Source organism: Muntiacus reevesi, chromosome 9 (assembly GCF_963930625.1).
Source record: "Muntiacus reevesi chromosome 9, mMunRee1.1, whole genome shotgun sequence".
NCBI classification, from domain to species: Eukaryota; Metazoa; Chordata; class Mammalia; order Artiodactyla; family Cervidae; genus Muntiacus; species Muntiacus reevesi.
In genome coordinates, this window is record NC_089257.1 from 45,328,681 (window position 1) to 45,345,303 (window position 16,623).

General features: G+C 40.2%; 1 protein-coding gene across 1 annotated transcript; it reads right to left on the bottom strand.

Moving 5' to 3' along the window:
* Positions 1-351: 351 nt before the first annotated feature.
* Positions 352-1,311, bottom strand: LOC136175904 (olfactory receptor 226-like). Its single transcript, XM_065946090.1, has one exon. The coding sequence runs from the start codon at positions 1,309-1,311 to the stop codon at positions 352-354; it is 960 nt and encodes a 319-aa protein (XP_065802162.1).
* Positions 1,312-16,623: the final 15,312 nt, after the last annotated feature.

The window sequence follows — 16,623 nt, forward strand, 5'->3', positions numbered from 1 at the left end:
AGTCCCTAATTTAGGCTTTAAGAGCTCTTCTGCCTTCTTAGAAGATATAGATCCTAAGTTTAAGAGCTCTGGTGGTGGTAGTTTAGTCACTAAGTCTTGTCTCACTCTTGTGACCCCATGGGATCACAAGTCTTCTCTGTCCATGGGATTCTCCAGGCAGAATACTGGAAGGGATTGCCATTTCCTGCTCCAGGGGATCTTCCCAATCCAGGGATCAAACCACTTCTCCTGCCTTGCAGGCTGTCTCCTGCATTGTAGGTGGAATTTTTACCACTGAACCACCAGGGAAACCCAGTTATTTATCTAAGATTTAATACCTCCCTTCTACTTGTTTTGCTAGCTTCCCCAGGCTTAGCTAGTGTCATGACCCTGGTGCAGGTGTAGAGTATGGCGTAAGGCTCTCTTTACTTCTTGGTTGCGCAGGCAGTAAATGATGGGGTTGAGCAGTGGTACAATGACAGCATAAAGTACAGACACCAGTTTGTTGGTGTCAAAAGCTGAGAGTGCCTTTGGGCGGGCATAGATGAAGATACTGGCTGCATAGAAGATGACCACCACAGTGAGGTGAGAGGCACAGGTGGAAAAGGCCTTGTGGCGCCCAGCAGCTGAGGGAATGCGCATCACAGCACTGGCGATGGCCATGTAGGAGGCTCCAGTGACAGAGAGTGGCCCCAGTAGGATAAAAATGGCCAGGACAAAGTCCGTAAGCTCTGCTGTGGACATGTCAGTGCACGAAAGGTTGAGCAATGGAGAGACATCACAGAAAAAGTGATTGATGATGTTGGGGCCACAGTAAGAGAGGCGAGAAATGAGGAAAACTTTGACCATGGAAATGCCAAAACCTCCAGCCCAGGAGCCAGCTGCCAGCTGCACACACAGCTGGCCACTGACAATGACAGGGTAGTGGAGAGGATGGCAGATGGCCACATAGCGATCATAAGCCATAACTGCGAGGAGGGCACACTCAGTGCAGCCCAGGCCCAGGAAGAAGTAGAGCTGTGTCATGCAGCCCTCAAAGGAGATTCGCTGTCCACGGCCCCGTTTGGACCCAACAAAGCCAGCGAGCATCTTGGGAATAGTGACTGTCACGTACCAAATCTCCAGGAAGGACATATTAGCCAGAAAGAAATACATGGGTTTGTGGAGGCTGGGGTGGTTCCTGATTGCCACAACGATGAGTATGTTCTCAGTCAGCACCAATACATAGGCTAACAGAGAAAGGGCAAATAACAGTGCCCGCAGTGGTCCTGGAGCTGGGAAGCCCAGCAACACAAACTCACTCACTCTCCCACTCTGGTTCTTCCTCTCCATGGTGTCGGTCACGCCCATTGCTTTTCAGGGGAGAATAGAGTGTGTTCAGGAGGCAGCAGCAGAGACTCAGTCTTTCTCTCACTGGGTTGATAGTGGCAGAGTGCAATGTGAGTAGTGCATAAAATTCATCACTGAACTGAAGCCATTGGTTTCTTCTGTAATCTGGAAATGAGCTAAGACAAAAGTAGACAGAAATAAACTACCTTGTACTGGAATAGGATGGGGGTGTATTCTGGCTCTTGGAAAAGCATGGATTGATAAGCACCAGTTGGTCCCTGAAAAACATAGATCAAAACCAAAAATATTAAGAGTCTTAGCTGCTCTGAAGTGAGAGTTAGTCTATGAGCTGCATCATGACTCTGTTTTGAAGAAATAATTCATATCTTAAAGGCATTATGATAAGTAAAATTAAACCAGAGAGAGAAAAACAAATACTGTGTGTCTCTGTTTTATATGTAATCTGAAAACATCAAAACTGCTAATAAGTTTATACCCAAGTTTCTCTTTTCTTTATGCTTTGTGAGCAGTACTTGAGCATTTCTCAGTATTTCAGTCACTTGTCAGGCTCCTCTGTCCATGGAGTTTTCCAGGCAAGAATACCGGGATGGGTGCTTTAATGCAATTACAAAGTGTCATATCTCTGGCTTACACTTCCCATCACTCCCATTCTTACCATCCACACCCACCACTTATTTATTTCAAAAGTATTGGTGGATCAAATACATTCCAGACTATAGGCTGAGTTGTGGTAGAGCAAAGGTAAATAAGACATGGACCTAGACTTCAAGGAGCTCGTAATCTGGTGGTAGAGACATGTCTTCATCTTCTCATTCCTGAAAGTTTAATCTGCCACACCTATTCTTATACTCTATACTATCTTCATAAATGGGAACTTCTAAATTATAATTGTCATCAGAACCTTAACTTTGATCCTTTATTCTCAATATGCACCTCATGTGTGATTAACTGTGCATTTGACCCTTTTGGCCTTAGATATTCCTGTGTATCTGTTAATCTCTTCTGCCTTCACCTTTGATGCTCTGCACATTTGAAAATAAACAAATAAAAAGATTAGGCTCCTCATTGACCTTACTGCCTACAGTCTCTCCCCTAAAGCTTAAATCTTAGCATTTCATTCCCCTGCTTAAAACCTTAGTACCACACTGTCTACACAATCAAGTTCAAGCTATTTCACAAGGTGTCACCAAACAAGGTGTTATCTCTTGTCACAGCCTGCACTGTTTTTTATACCCTGCAGCTCTTGGCATACAGCACCTAATTTATCACCTAATTCCTACTTAACTTTCAAATCTTGACTCATGTGGCATCTCCTCATAGAAACATTAGCTGTCCTTTCTTTCTTTTCTTTCTCAGTGATTTTTTTAAGGTTCCTTTCATTACTATTTCTCTATTATTAGAGCCTGGGAAAGCCCATATATCACTTTTACTAGTTGTGTCAGTGCTGCTACTGCTTAGGTAGATATAAAATAAAAGAGGAACCACATGCCAAAGTGGCCACATATATCCTTAATGGTATAGCAAAGAGTACCTATAATTCCCTTGATGTCACATAGGCCCCTCAAGCATAACATGTCTAGAAAATTTTTCCTAAGTCTATTCTTCCTCTATCACAATGAATGAATGATATTAGTTTCTCTGCAGTATGTACCATACCAGAGATCTGGAAGTTTCCTATATCTTCTATACCTATTCTACCCACCCCAACCCCACAACTAATCCAAGTTTTATCTAAACTTCCTCTTTAATTATCTCCTAAATTTGTCCCATTTCTACTGTCTTCTCCTTAGTCCTTTATACCAACCAGGTCCTTGTTATTTCTTGACTTATTTTTCAATAGCCTATTACCTGGTCTTTTTTCCTCCAACCTCAACTCTTAACAATCTAATTTCTACTTGTTTCTAGAGTGAAGCTTTATACAGCCATCTCATTCCAAGAGCATTTGATTTTGGGGAAAACATACAAAATCCCTCAATAATGTGTCAAAATGTATTTCCTTTAACTGTCCTGCAGTAATGTCATAGAAGACTATTTTTCTTTTCCTAAACATGTTGTGCTATTCTCTCTAATTCTGTGATTTGCCTATATTCTTCTCTGTCAAAATTGTTCCCAGGAACAAAAAAAGAAAGAAAGAAAAAATAAACTGTTCCTATACATTAATTACCTTTCACGTTTTAGTTTCTCAATTATCATCTTCCAAAACTACCCTTATTTCTACAGAAAAAGATTATCTACAGGAATTTTTGTCTCTTCTTTTGACAGTGATTCTTATTTTAGGGTCTGCTTAAGAACTAAATAGTTAAGGTATTACAGTGGTTATAGGGAGGTGTGGATGGAGGGGAAAATGGAGAAAGAAAAGATATGGGTAGAACAGATGAATGAGAAATGATAGGAAACAAATATAAAGAAACAAAATGGATGGAAATGATTGAATAGAGAATTTAAATGAATTACCAGAAAATCTGACAGAATTGGAATGACATGTAATGAAAATAGACTTTGACTATAGAAGAATGAGTAGATCTACAGGGACAAGATAGAATATAAGGAAGTTAGATTAAGAGCAGAGAAACTGGACCTTCTGTTGCTAAAAAGGATGGTATTTAGGTAAAATAAATGTGCTATATGGATAAGAGATCCAATGAGAGAAGAGTAGGTGAAGATAAGTATAATATAGAAAGAATTAGGAATGAGAGATCATAAGAGCTAAAGGGAGGCTAGGCAGAGTGTGAATAAATACGAATGTGTGGAAACGATAAAGAGAATTACATTGATCTAAGTATCAGAATGGACCAGATGTGAGAAATGCTGATAAGGATTTGGGTTTTATTAGATGTAGACGCAACTAGGAAGATGGATGCATTGAGTAGAAAGAAAACATGGGAGACTCGACCATTGAAGAGGAATAAAGCAGGTAACAAAATCCACTTACTTTATTCAGATGTCTTTGACTCAGTGTCTTCCCAAGATGAACGGCTGGCTAGGAAACCACTTAAAGAGCATGTATGAAGGAAAATTAAAGCATCTGGACAAAGAAAGATGCTACGGAGACTCCACCTTCTCTTCCTCCCATGGTCAGAGAGCTCTGCCCCTCCAGGAAAGCTTCTTTTATCGGCACCTCCCTCCTGTAGTCTCCGTTTTGCCCTCCTCCTTCTGACGTTTGCGATGACTTTACAGCCAGAGCCCCAGAGACCAGTAGAGATACAAGGAAAAAAAAATAGCGAAAGAGAGAGAGACTGGGATAGAAGACAGGAAAAGGGTGTGTTTAAGAAACAAGAAGTAGAAGTTTGCCAGAAAAGTGTATCAGAACAGCAGACGGTGCTCACAATTCTCCTGCAACCTCGTAGCTTCTCCCCTTGCTCTCCCTCTCCTTCTTCCTATCCTGCCACTTTCCTGCTTTGGCTTTAGGCCAGACAGCCTAAAGCTCAAGCTTTAGGCTCTAGCTTAGCTTTAGCTCAAGCTTTTAGCTCTAGCTCAAGTATGTAATCTTGGGCAATTTACTGAAACTTTGTGAGCCTTAGATTCATAACCTAAAAAATGAGAATGCTGCTGCTGCTGCTGCTGCTGCTAAGTCACTTCAGTCGTGTCCGGCTCTGTGCGACCCCATAGACGGCAGCCCGCCAGGTGCCCCCATCCCTGGGATTCTCCAGGCAAAGAACACTGGAGTGGGGTGCCATTGCCTTCTCAAAAAAAAAAAAAAAATGAGAATAATACACCTCAAAAAGTTGTTAAGAGAAATAAATGTCATGATATATAGACAATGCTTGGAACATGCTAGGGTCTCAACAATGTTACAAAATTTCTTCCTTTATCTTCTGAACTCATATGGGTGACATCTGTTATTAATAATTCCATGATGTCATAGAAGGAGCACTGAACTGAGAGTTTCTGGGTTTTAGTTCAATGTTTGTAATTTATATTCTGTTTAATAAGGATTTTTTTATATATCAGTTGATTTGCCATAAAATGATAATAACATATTTTACAGATGTTTTGAGAATTAAATAAAACAAAATTTGTGAAAAGATTTGTCACAATCTCAGTCCCTGGGAAACAGTGTAAGAAGAGATTAATAATGTGGTTTCCATCATCACTCTGCTTGTTTTCAACTATGTGACTTGAAAAAATTATTTAACATCTCTCTGCTTCTTTTTTCTTACCTGTAAAATGGAAATGATTCTAATATCCATCTCACAGAATTGTGAAGATTAAATATATGGATGGGAGTTTCTTAGAACAACACCTGGAACATAGTTTTTCTCAAAAAAAAATGTTAGTTAGGGTTCAAGAAATATTTGTTGAATTTCAGCCTGTTGAAACTAGAGAAGATTTATTAGTGGGAACATTTGAGATTAAGAGAAGGGTCTTTGAGATTCTGAGTTTGAGAGATTCTTTTAAGTAATTGGGAGGAAGCAATTCCCAATGTTTGAATAATCAGGACAAAATAAGAATGATTGGACAGTTGTCATTATCTGGTTTAGTGTGCCATCCATAAGTCTGACTAACTCCATGATAGGAACAAGACTCAGTTCTCCAGGAACAGAAAAATGCTGAGAAAGTCAAGAGGAAGTAATCACAAGAACATGATGCAGCAGTGAGGAGAGAAAGAACATCTACAAATACTCTTAAAATGAAAACCTAATTTTGAGTGCCATAGACATTGTATTAAACCCTATTTTGAATAAAGGAAAATATGTATACACATAAATATTTTTGCCATGTTTATTGCCATGCTGTTAGTTAAAAACTGTCAAAAGCAACAGTTGCTTGAATTAGCATTGATTTGGTTGATATGGTAGTATTATTTAAATGAGGAATATTTGCAAACCTCATTAAGACTTAGAAGTTGATGTCAGTTTGCCTTTGGTGATTATTATCAGCCAGCAGACCACACCAATAGGTTAAAGAAAACAGCCATAATCATTTCAATATATGTACTATTTTTAAAAAACAATTTTATTTATTTACTTGTTTTGGCTGTGTTGGGTCCTCATTGCTGTGTGGACTTCTAGTTGCAGTGAGCGGGAGCTACTCTCTAGTTGCAGGGCACAGCCTTCCCACTGCAGTGGCTGCTCTCATAGAGGAGCGCGGGTTCTAGAGCTCGGGCTCCGTAGCTGTGGTGCAGGGGAATCTTCCCGGATCAGGGATCAAATTCGTGTCTCCTGCACTGGCAAGTGGATTCTTCACCTCTGAGCCGCCAGGGACGTCCCAATATATATTTACTATGAAATCCATTCGATAAACATTCATGAGGATAAAGGGGATACGTCCTTAAGATTAAAAAAAAAAAAAAGGTACAGGTTTAAATTTCTTCATTCAAAACAAATGGGGCTGTTGAACTTTTCAGGTTTTAGAAAGATAATGTGCTGCATACACCATATGTTTCCTATCACTTCCAAAGAGTTCGATAATCAAATGCATCAGTATATCTACACTTCCCTGGTGGCTCAGCTGGTAGAGAATCTGCCTGCAACTCGGGAGACCTGGATTAGATCCCTGGGTTAGGAAGATCCCTTTGAGAAGAGAACAGCTACCCACTCCAGTGTTCTGGAGAATTCCATGGATTCTACAGTTCATGGGGTCACAAAGAGTCTGACATGACTGAGTGACTTTCACTTCACTTCACTTCAATAGATCTACAGCAAAATATATGACTATACAATGTGAAATAAATAAATAAATGATCTGTTTATAACAGGTTTTTTAATCCAATGTCTTAAGACCCCAAACTTAGGAAAAACTGCTCAGTTTCAAAGCTGCTTGGATTTATGAATTGCAGATAAAGGCTTATGGAATCTATTCCTATTTACAACCAAATGTATGTGCCAAGTGGAAAAATGCCAGGTATGTTCTTATGAAAATATAAGATGGCAAAAATATTCTTATTCCTCATTATTTCATGTTGCTTTGGCAATTTTTGTAATAAAATATAACCTGAACAAAGTGAATAACAAATACTGAAAATATAGATATAAAATTTTATTTGCATGTATGATTATACTTAAGAAAAAATAAGAGTACGTAATGAAAAACGATTAAATAATTGTAAGAAATAGTAGAGAAAGATTCCATGTACCCTTTGCCTATTTTCCCATTTGAAACTATAGTACATTATCACAAATGGGGTATACACATGGTAATATGTAGGGTTGTTGTCATTGTTCAGTCATTCGTCATGTCCAACTCTATGTGACCCCATGGACCGCAGCATGTCAGGCTTCCCTGTCCATCACCAACTCCCGGAGCTTGCTCAAACTCATGCTCATTGAGTCAGTGATGCCATCCAATCATTTCAACCTCTCTCGTCCTCTTCTCCTCCTGCCTTCAATCTTTCCCAACATCACCGTCTTTTCCAGTGAGTTGGTTCTTCACATCACGTAGCCAGAGTATTGGAGCTTCAGCTTCAGCATCAGTCCTTCCAATGAATATTCAGAGCTGATTTCCCTTAGGATTGACTGGTTTCATGTCCTTACACTCCGAGGACTCTCAAGAGTCTTCTCCAGCACCACAATTTGAAAGCATCAATTCTTTGGCATTCAGCCTTATTTATGGTCCAACTCTCACATCCATACATGACTACTGGAAAAACCACAGCTTTGACTGTAAGAAGGATACAGAATATCTTCATCACAAGTGTCTTCCTATTGCCCTTTGCAGGCAGACCCATTTCTATTCTGACCTCTACTCCTTCCTTAAACCCTGATAACTGCTATCTGTTCTCCATTTCTATAATTTATCATTTCATAAACATTATATAAATGGATTAATATATTATATAATTATTTGAAATGAACTTTTTTCCTTAGCATAATTTTCTGGAGATTCATTCAGATTGCATGTATTCATAGTTCATTCTTTTTGTTTTTTTTTAATTGCTGAGTAATGCTACATGCTGTATATACTTCAGTTTGTTTAAACATGCAGCTTCAACCCAGTTGAAGACATCTGGGTTGTTTCCAATTTATGTTATTATGAATAAGGCTGCTAAAAACATTTATGTAGAAGTTTTTATGGGACAAAAATTTTACTTTGATTTTGAGATAGATAACATTAAACTTGTATATCAATTTGGGGAGAATTGAGCATCATACTACTTCACTATTCCAGTCCATGAACACAGTATGTTTCTCCTTTTATTTAGATCTTCATTCATTTCTTTCATCAGTATTTTGTACTTTTCAGCACAAAAGTCTTGTAAATATGCTTTTATATTTATATAACCTAAATATTACTAAATATTGTTATTAATTTCAATGTCTATGTATTCACTGCAATTGCATAGAAATACACTTGACTTTTAAAAATATTTTATTTTATTTTTTTATTGGACACAGCATGTGAGATCTTAGTTCCCCAACCAGGGCTTGAACCCATGCTCCCTCCATTGGGAGCTCAGAGTCTTAACACTGGACCACCAGGGAAGTCCCCACACTTAATTTTTATATGTTTATTTGGTATCCTATGGTCTTTCTGAACCCACTTCTAGTTCTAAGCTTTTTTGTTGATTCTGATTTCCGAGTCTTGACTCTCTGCATTTTCTGACACAAAGTTAGTGTGGGATTTCCCAAGCAAGGTTAGTGGAGCGGGTTGTCATTTCCTTCTTCAGGGGACCTTCCCAACCCAGGGCTGGAACCCGCATCTCCTGCATTGGCAGGTGGATTCTTCGCTCTTGAGTCACTAGGGAAGCGCATTAAAGAGAAAGGGCACCTTGTCGCTGCTCAGGGGGTATGGAAGTCCGGGCTCTCCACTGACACCTGGTGGCCGGGGGATGAAATTCCTGGTTCTTACCCACCACGGTGAGGAGGAAGGTAGTCTCCCCCGCCTTTGACCTCAGTTTTTCCTATTGCGTTTGGAATAAGTAGAGTAGTTATCATCTAAAACATTTCTGTCTTACTAAGTTGCTGGGTCGTTTGGCTAGAGAGAGCACATTTTGGCTGGGGCTTTTGTGTGTGAAAAAAGGGGTAAAGTGAAAGTCCCTCAGTAGTGTCCAACTCTTTGCGACCCCATAGACTGTAGCCTGCCAGGTTCCCCTGTGCATGGAACTCTCTAGGCATAAATACTGAAGTGGGTAGCCATTACCTCTTCAGGGGATCTTCCCAACCCGGAGATCTAACCAGGGTTCGATTGCAGACAGATTCTCTACTGCTTTACAGACAGTTAAGCCCTGATTACATTGACATAGCAACCGTTATGGTAGAAGGCAAAGAGGAACTAAAGAACCTCTTGATGAAAGTGAAAGAAAAAAATGAAAAAGCTGGCTTCAGTCAACATTCAAAAAACTAAGATCTTGGCGTCTGGTCCCATCAGTTCATGGCAAATAGATGGGGAAACAATGGAAACAGTGACAGAATTTATTTTCTTGGGCTCCAAAATTACAGCAGATGGTGACTGCAGCCATGAAGATAAAAGACACTTGTTTGCTCCTTGGAAGGAAATCTATGACCAACCCAGACAGCATATTAAAAAGCAGAGACATTACTTTACCCACAAACGTCCATATCATCAAAGATATGGTTTTTCCGGCTCTGGTGTGGGTTAATGGTGACCTCCTCCAAGAGGGCTTATGCCGTACCCAGGTCTGCTGCACCCGGAGCCCCTGACCCTGCAGCGGTCCACTGCTGACCGGTACCTCCTCAGGAGACGCCCAAACACACTTCTGTCTCAGTCTCTGTGGGGTCTCTGGGTCCTGGTGCACACAAGGTATGTTTGAGCCCTCTGGGCGTCTCTGGCGGGTATGGGGTTTGATTCTAAATGCGATTTTACTTACTGTCTTACTGGGGCTTCTTTGCCCTTGGACATGGGGTATCGCCTCAAAGTTGCTCCAGCCCCATGCAGTCGCTGCTCCAGCTGGAGATGGAGCAGACCAGAAGCTAACTGTGGCTCAGATCATGACTTTCTTACTGCCAAATTCAGACTTAAATTGAGGAAAGTAGGGAAAACCACTAGACCATTCAGGTATGACCTAAATCAAATCCCTTACAACTATACAGTGGAAGTGAAAAATAGATTCAAAGGATTAGATCCGACAGAGTGCCTGAAGAACTATGGATGGAGGTTCGTGACATTGTACAGGAGGCAGTGAACAAGACCATTCCCAAGAAAAAGAAATGCAAAAAAGGCAAAATGGTTGTCTGAGGAGGCCTTACAAACAGTTATGAAAAAGAAGAGAAGCAAAAGGCAAAGGAGAAAAGGAAAGATATACTCATTTGGATGAAGAGTTCCAAAGAATAGCAAGGAGAGAGAAGAAAGCCTTCCTCAGTGATCAGTGCAAAGCAATAGAGGAAAACAATAGAATGGGAAAGACTAGAGATCTCTTCAAGAAAATTAGAGATATCAAGGGAACTTTTCATGTAAAGATGGGCACAATAAAGGACAGAAATAGGATGGACCTAACAGAAGCAGAAGATATTAAGAAGAGGTGGCAAGAATACACAGAAGAACTATACAAAAAAGATCTTCATGACCCAGATAATCACAATGTGTGATCATTCACCTACAGCCAGGCATTCTGGAATGGAAAGTCAAGTGGGCCTTAGGAACCATCACTATGAACAAAGCTGATGGAAGTGATGGAATTCCAGTTGAGCTATTTCAAATCCTAAAAGATGATGCTGTGAAAGTGCTGCACTCAATATGCCAGCAAATTTGGAAAACTCAGCAGTGGCCACAGGACTGGCAAAGGTCAGTTTTCATTCCAATCCCAGAGAAAGGCAATACCAAAGAATGCTCCAACTACTGCACAATTGCACACATCTCACATGCTAGGAAAGTAATGCTCAAAACTCTCCATGCCAGGCTTCAACAGTATGTGAACTGTGAACTTCCAGATGTTCAAGCTGTATTTAGAAAGGCAGAGGAATCAGAGATCAAATTGCCAACATCTGTTGGATCCTTGAAAAAGCAAGAGAGATCCAGAACAACATCTATTTCTGCTTTATTGACTATGCCAAAGCCTTGGCCTGTGTGGATCACAACAAACTCTGGAAAATTCTGAAAGAGATGGGAATACCAGACCACCTGACCTGCCTCTTGAGAAATCTGTATGCAGGTCAAGAAGCAACAGCTAGAACTGGACATAAAACAACACACTGGTTGCAAGTTTGGAAAGGAGTAAGGTTGTCTATTGTTACCCTGCTTATTTAATTTATACTCAGAGTACATCATGAGAAATGCTGTACTGGATGAAGCACAAGCTGGAGTCAGGATTTCTGGGAAAATATCAATAACCTCAGATATGAGGATGACACCCTTATGGCAGAAAGTGAAGAAGAACTAAAGAGACTTTTGATGAAAGTGAAAAAGGAGAGTGAAAGGGTTGGCTTAAAATTCAGCATTCAGAAAACTAAGATCATGGCATCTGGTCCTATCACTTCATGGCCAATAGATGGGGAAACAGTCGAAACAGTCGTAGACTTTATTTTCTTGGGCTCCAAAATCACTGCAGATGGTGACTGCAGCCATGAAATTAAAAGGGGTTTGCTTCTTGGAACAAAAGTTATGACCAACCTAGACAGCTTATTAAAAAGCAGAGACATTACTTTGTGGGCAAAGATCAGTCTAGCCAAAGCTATGGTTTTTCCAATAGTCATATATGGATGTGAGAGTTGGGTTATAAAGAAGGTTGAGTGCTGAAAAATTGATGCTTTTGAACTGTGGTGTTGGAGAAGGCTGTTGAGAGTACTTAGACAGCAAGGAGATCAAACCAGTCCATCCTAAAGGAAATCAGTCCTGAATATTAACTGGAAGGACTGGTGCTGAAGATGAATTGGCCACCTGATAGAAAGAACTGACTCATTAGAAAAGACTCTGATGCTGGGAAAGATTGGAGGCAGTAGGAGAAGGTGACAACAGAAGATGAGATGGTTGGATAGAATCACCGACTCAATGGACATGAATTTGACCAAGCTTCAGGAGTTGGTGATGGACAAGGAAGACTGGCGTGCTGCAGCCCATGGGGTTGCAAAGAATAGGACATGACTGAGTAACTGAACTGACCAACGAACAACCCTAAATTCGAGTGCCTCTAATATCACAGCTTCAGGATACACGAATACAAAATGACAGAATTTAAAAGATAAATAGAAAATTCTTAGAATCCTAGGAGGAAATTTCTCTAATTCTCTCTCAGTAATTGTTATAGTAGCTAGAAAAATTAAGTAAGGACACGAAAGATTTGAGCATAATGTACATTTTTTTCTATATAGAGATAAATGAGTATGCTAAAATAAAAAATCTAAATCTCTATTATAATTGCTTGGTCAGTCAAATTTAACATTACATGTTATAGTTCATATTTTCTTTTTGTTTAAGAATAGAATATCTGAGTTCCCAACTTTAATCTACAAGTATTTTTATCTTGATAAGCATCATAAAATCATACAATCATTCATTTATCATCAATAATCCACAGAGTAAATTTTGTATACATGAAGATATTACACAATGATTACCTAATTATGAGATAGTAATTATTTATTTTTGTGAAATTATGTCAGTAAAAAAACCAACTTTTGTTGCAATTTGTGATTTGTCACAGACACATTATTTGAACGTGTTGTAACTTCAGATATAAAATACTAAGAGGTTAAATTTATTTCCAGATGTTAGTTATAAATTTTAGTAAAGTATCAGTATTTGAAAAAAAAAAAGAAATATTTACAGGAGAAAATGAAAGCTATTGGTTTATCAAATATATTTTGAGAGAAAATAGGTGCAAAGTCAAAATATGAAAAGAAAAACAGAGCTCTTAGTTTCAATGAATGTAGCACAAATATATCATTGATGTAATCGTACTTCCTACCTCTCAGTAAAATCATACTGATGCAACAACAAAGACAAGTGAAACAAACTCAGAAATCTATTACAAATGAACGTACTTTCTGCCAATCTAGTTACATGACTATATTATCCATATATTAAACAATAGGACATTTGTTGAAAAACACCATTTCAATCATGAAATTTTAACTTTCTAGAAGACAATACAGAGAGTAGGACATATTACATTGCAATGTGCAGTTCTTTTCTCTGTAGACCATTTATATATTCCTGCACTGCAAGGGTCCAACTTGACCATGTGACTTGGTGTACCTTTCCTCTGTGCAAGAATTTTACATCTCTCTCTGCTAAGTTTTGGCCATGTGACCTCCTTTGTTCTGTGAATGTGCGTTTGAAGTGTGTGCCCTTTCAGAGCTGAAACTTTTAACAGTTATTTTGTGGTTTACCAACTCTGCATTCTTCCTCAGCCATGAAACAATATATGAGATAGAGAATACTCCCTTCACACAGGTCCTCCCATGAGAAGAACATGGAGTAAGACTGCAGTAAACTCACACTGAAAATGTAGCACAAGTAAAATACAAGTTAGTGTTGATGAAAGTCACTGAGATTTTAGTGGATGAAGTACATCACAACCTATGCTATCACTACTATCCTGACTTACAGCTAGACGACAGATACTCCTATGGACAAAAATGTTGCCTGCCATTTCAGTAAACAAAAGATGTTGTCTGCTATCAAGCCACCAGCCACTCCAGCCAAACCTGGCAGTGAGGAGAGTTTAGGGTGGAGAAAAGCAGGCTATTGACCTTTGATGAGCTTCCCTCATAGCTCAGCTGGTAAATGCATATCAAAGGAATAATTTCAATGAGCCCAGACCCTTGCATCTTCTCATACATAGAAAAACACTAAAATCATTAACTTGAAATGTCTATTTCTTATGATTAGGAGTAATCTTGATCTTCAACTACATGGTGGGGTTTTTTTGTTGTTTGTTTTGGTTTTTTCCCACCAAAAACGCCTGTATTTGCTAGCTCCTCCCTTGCCTCTTTGGAACAGTTCCTCAGAGGTATCCGTGAGGCTGCATCCTGGGCTATAGTCCTCAGTAAGGTACTGAACAAAGCCTAATTCTAAACTTTTAGGTTGTGCATTTTCTTTTCAGTTGATGCTTCCATAACAAATACTCTGAAAATTCTCTCCTTTGGGACAAAATATCTCAGGGGAGAAATAACACAGATGCAGGTCTTCGATAGATGACCATGAGCAGTACTTTCAATTGAATCTAAAGAAAGACTCATGAGAGCTCTGGTTCAAGATAGCAGCATATTCAGGATCCTGAACTCATGTCCTCCCACAGATGCACTAACTCTACAGCCACATATGGAAGTTTCCTCTGAAAGAAACCCCCAACTTAGATGAGTGATCCCCACACATTGGAATAATGAGGTAAAAACAAAAAACCAGCTAGGAGAGACTGAGACACAATCATCATAATCCAACCCCCAGCATGATGGCCACAATTGGGAGGGAACTCACAATCCTTCACTACCCTGAGGAGTGAAGAGTTTAAACTCTATACATGGTACCCCAATTTTAAGACTTGAGCCTAAGAGACAAGCCCTCAAAACATATAGCTGCAAATGCCAACAAAGCTTGTGTCCATGAGGCCCACAAGGCTATATCAACCTGAGAAACAGTTCTTAAATGGCTCACACAGCACCTCCCAGGGCCCCAGGGCTCAGCAGAGGCAGCCAACTGAAAAGTGCTTAGACTTTCCATGAGGTAGACCTATTTGTTTGTCTTAAAACATCAGCCTGAGGGGCAAGCATCTAATTTAACACACATCTAGAGACTTCCCGAAATACTCTCCAAAGATGGAGGCCCATCGGCACTATCTTTGCACTCTCACTCTGCCTCACTCCAGCTCCTAAGTATCTCTTGAGAAGGAGCTTGTGCATTTGTCTGGTACCCCAATTTGTGTGGGTGTCACCCAGGGGACACCTCTTGGTCCCCTGGTTCTGGTGGCCAGCTAGGCTTATATTCTCAGGTCCCTTAGGACTATAATAAACAGAGAAAGAGTTCTTCACTGGCCATATCCCAAGGCACAGCAGAAAGGCAATGGACTAAGGTGCCCAGTCTTTCTGTAAAAGAGGCCTGTTAGCTTATCTTCATAGGTGCAGCCTTGGGGGCAGGCTTCATATTAAACACACATCTAAAGGCCCATGACCCTCTCCAGAGCCCTCAGAGGTTAGGCACCACCTTCAATCTCTCCCTCTGCTGCACTGCAGATTGCCAGTATCTCCCAGGAAGGAGTGCACATATCCAGTGCCCTGGTTTTTGTGACTAATGCCCAGTGGATGCCCCTTGACTACACAGTGGCCAGTGGGGCTTAGGTTCATGGGCCCCATAGGACCACAACAAACAGAGAAATAGTTCCTAACCAGCTGCACCTGAGGGCACAGCAAAAAAAGTCAACAGACTATGACATCCAGCCTTTCTGTGAAAGAAACCTATTAGTTTATCTTTAAGGACAGTAAAGAATCTGCCTGCAATGCCGGAGACCTGGGTCTGATCCCTGGGTAGGTAAGATCCCCTGGAGGAGGGCATGGCAACCCTCTCCAGTGTTCTTTCCTGGAGAAAAAGAATCCCTATGGACAGAGGCAACTGGCAGGCTACAGTCTATGGGGTCAAAAAGGACACGACTTAACAACTAACACTTTCCCAGTAATGATTACTGAGCCCTGCTCAATCCAAGTGCAAGAACTTTCAGTCCAAAGGGGAGTAGGCTGACATATAAACGTTAGAACAATAGGTAATAACACATGCATAACAATTAGTAGTAGTAGCAATGTAAGAAGTGTGAGGAGTCAAGGTTTAAAATTGTATGCGAGATAGGCATTCCAAGACAAATGAGTAGTAAGTATAAAAGATAACAGAAGCAAGTATTCCTAGTGTGTAAAACCATAAACTCAGAAGCCTAAATGCCTGTATTGTAATCCTGCCTCTCTTCCTGAGTAGCTGTAAGATATTGGACAAGTTACACAGCATATCTTGACTCCACGTCATCTATTATTACTGTTCAGTTGCTTTCCTGTCCAACTCTTTGTGACCCCATGGACTGCAGCACGCCAGGCTTCCCTGTCCATCACCCACTCCCAGAGTTTGCTCAAACTCATGTCCATTGAGTCAGTGATGCCATCTGACCATATCATTCTCTGTTGTCCCCTTCTCCTTCTGCCCTCAATCTTCCCCAGCATCACTGTCTTTTCTAATGAGTTGGCTCATCGCATTAGGTGGCCAAAGTATTAGAGCTTCAGCATCAGTCCTTCCAATGAATATTCAGGGCTGATTTCCTTTAGGATTGACTGGTTGGATCTCCTTACAGTCCAAGGGACTCTCAAGAGTCTTCTCCAACACCACATTTCAGAAGCATCAATTCTTTGGCTCTCAGCTTTCTTTATAGTCCAATTCTCACATCCATACATGACTACTGGAGAAACCATAGCTCTGATGAGA

Bases quoted from the DNA above. Each gene is read 5' to 3' on its own strand.
- LOC136175904 (XM_065946090.1), bottom strand. From the start codon at position 1,311: ATGGAGAGGAAGAACCAGAGTGGGAGAGTGAGTGAGTTTGTGTTGCTG.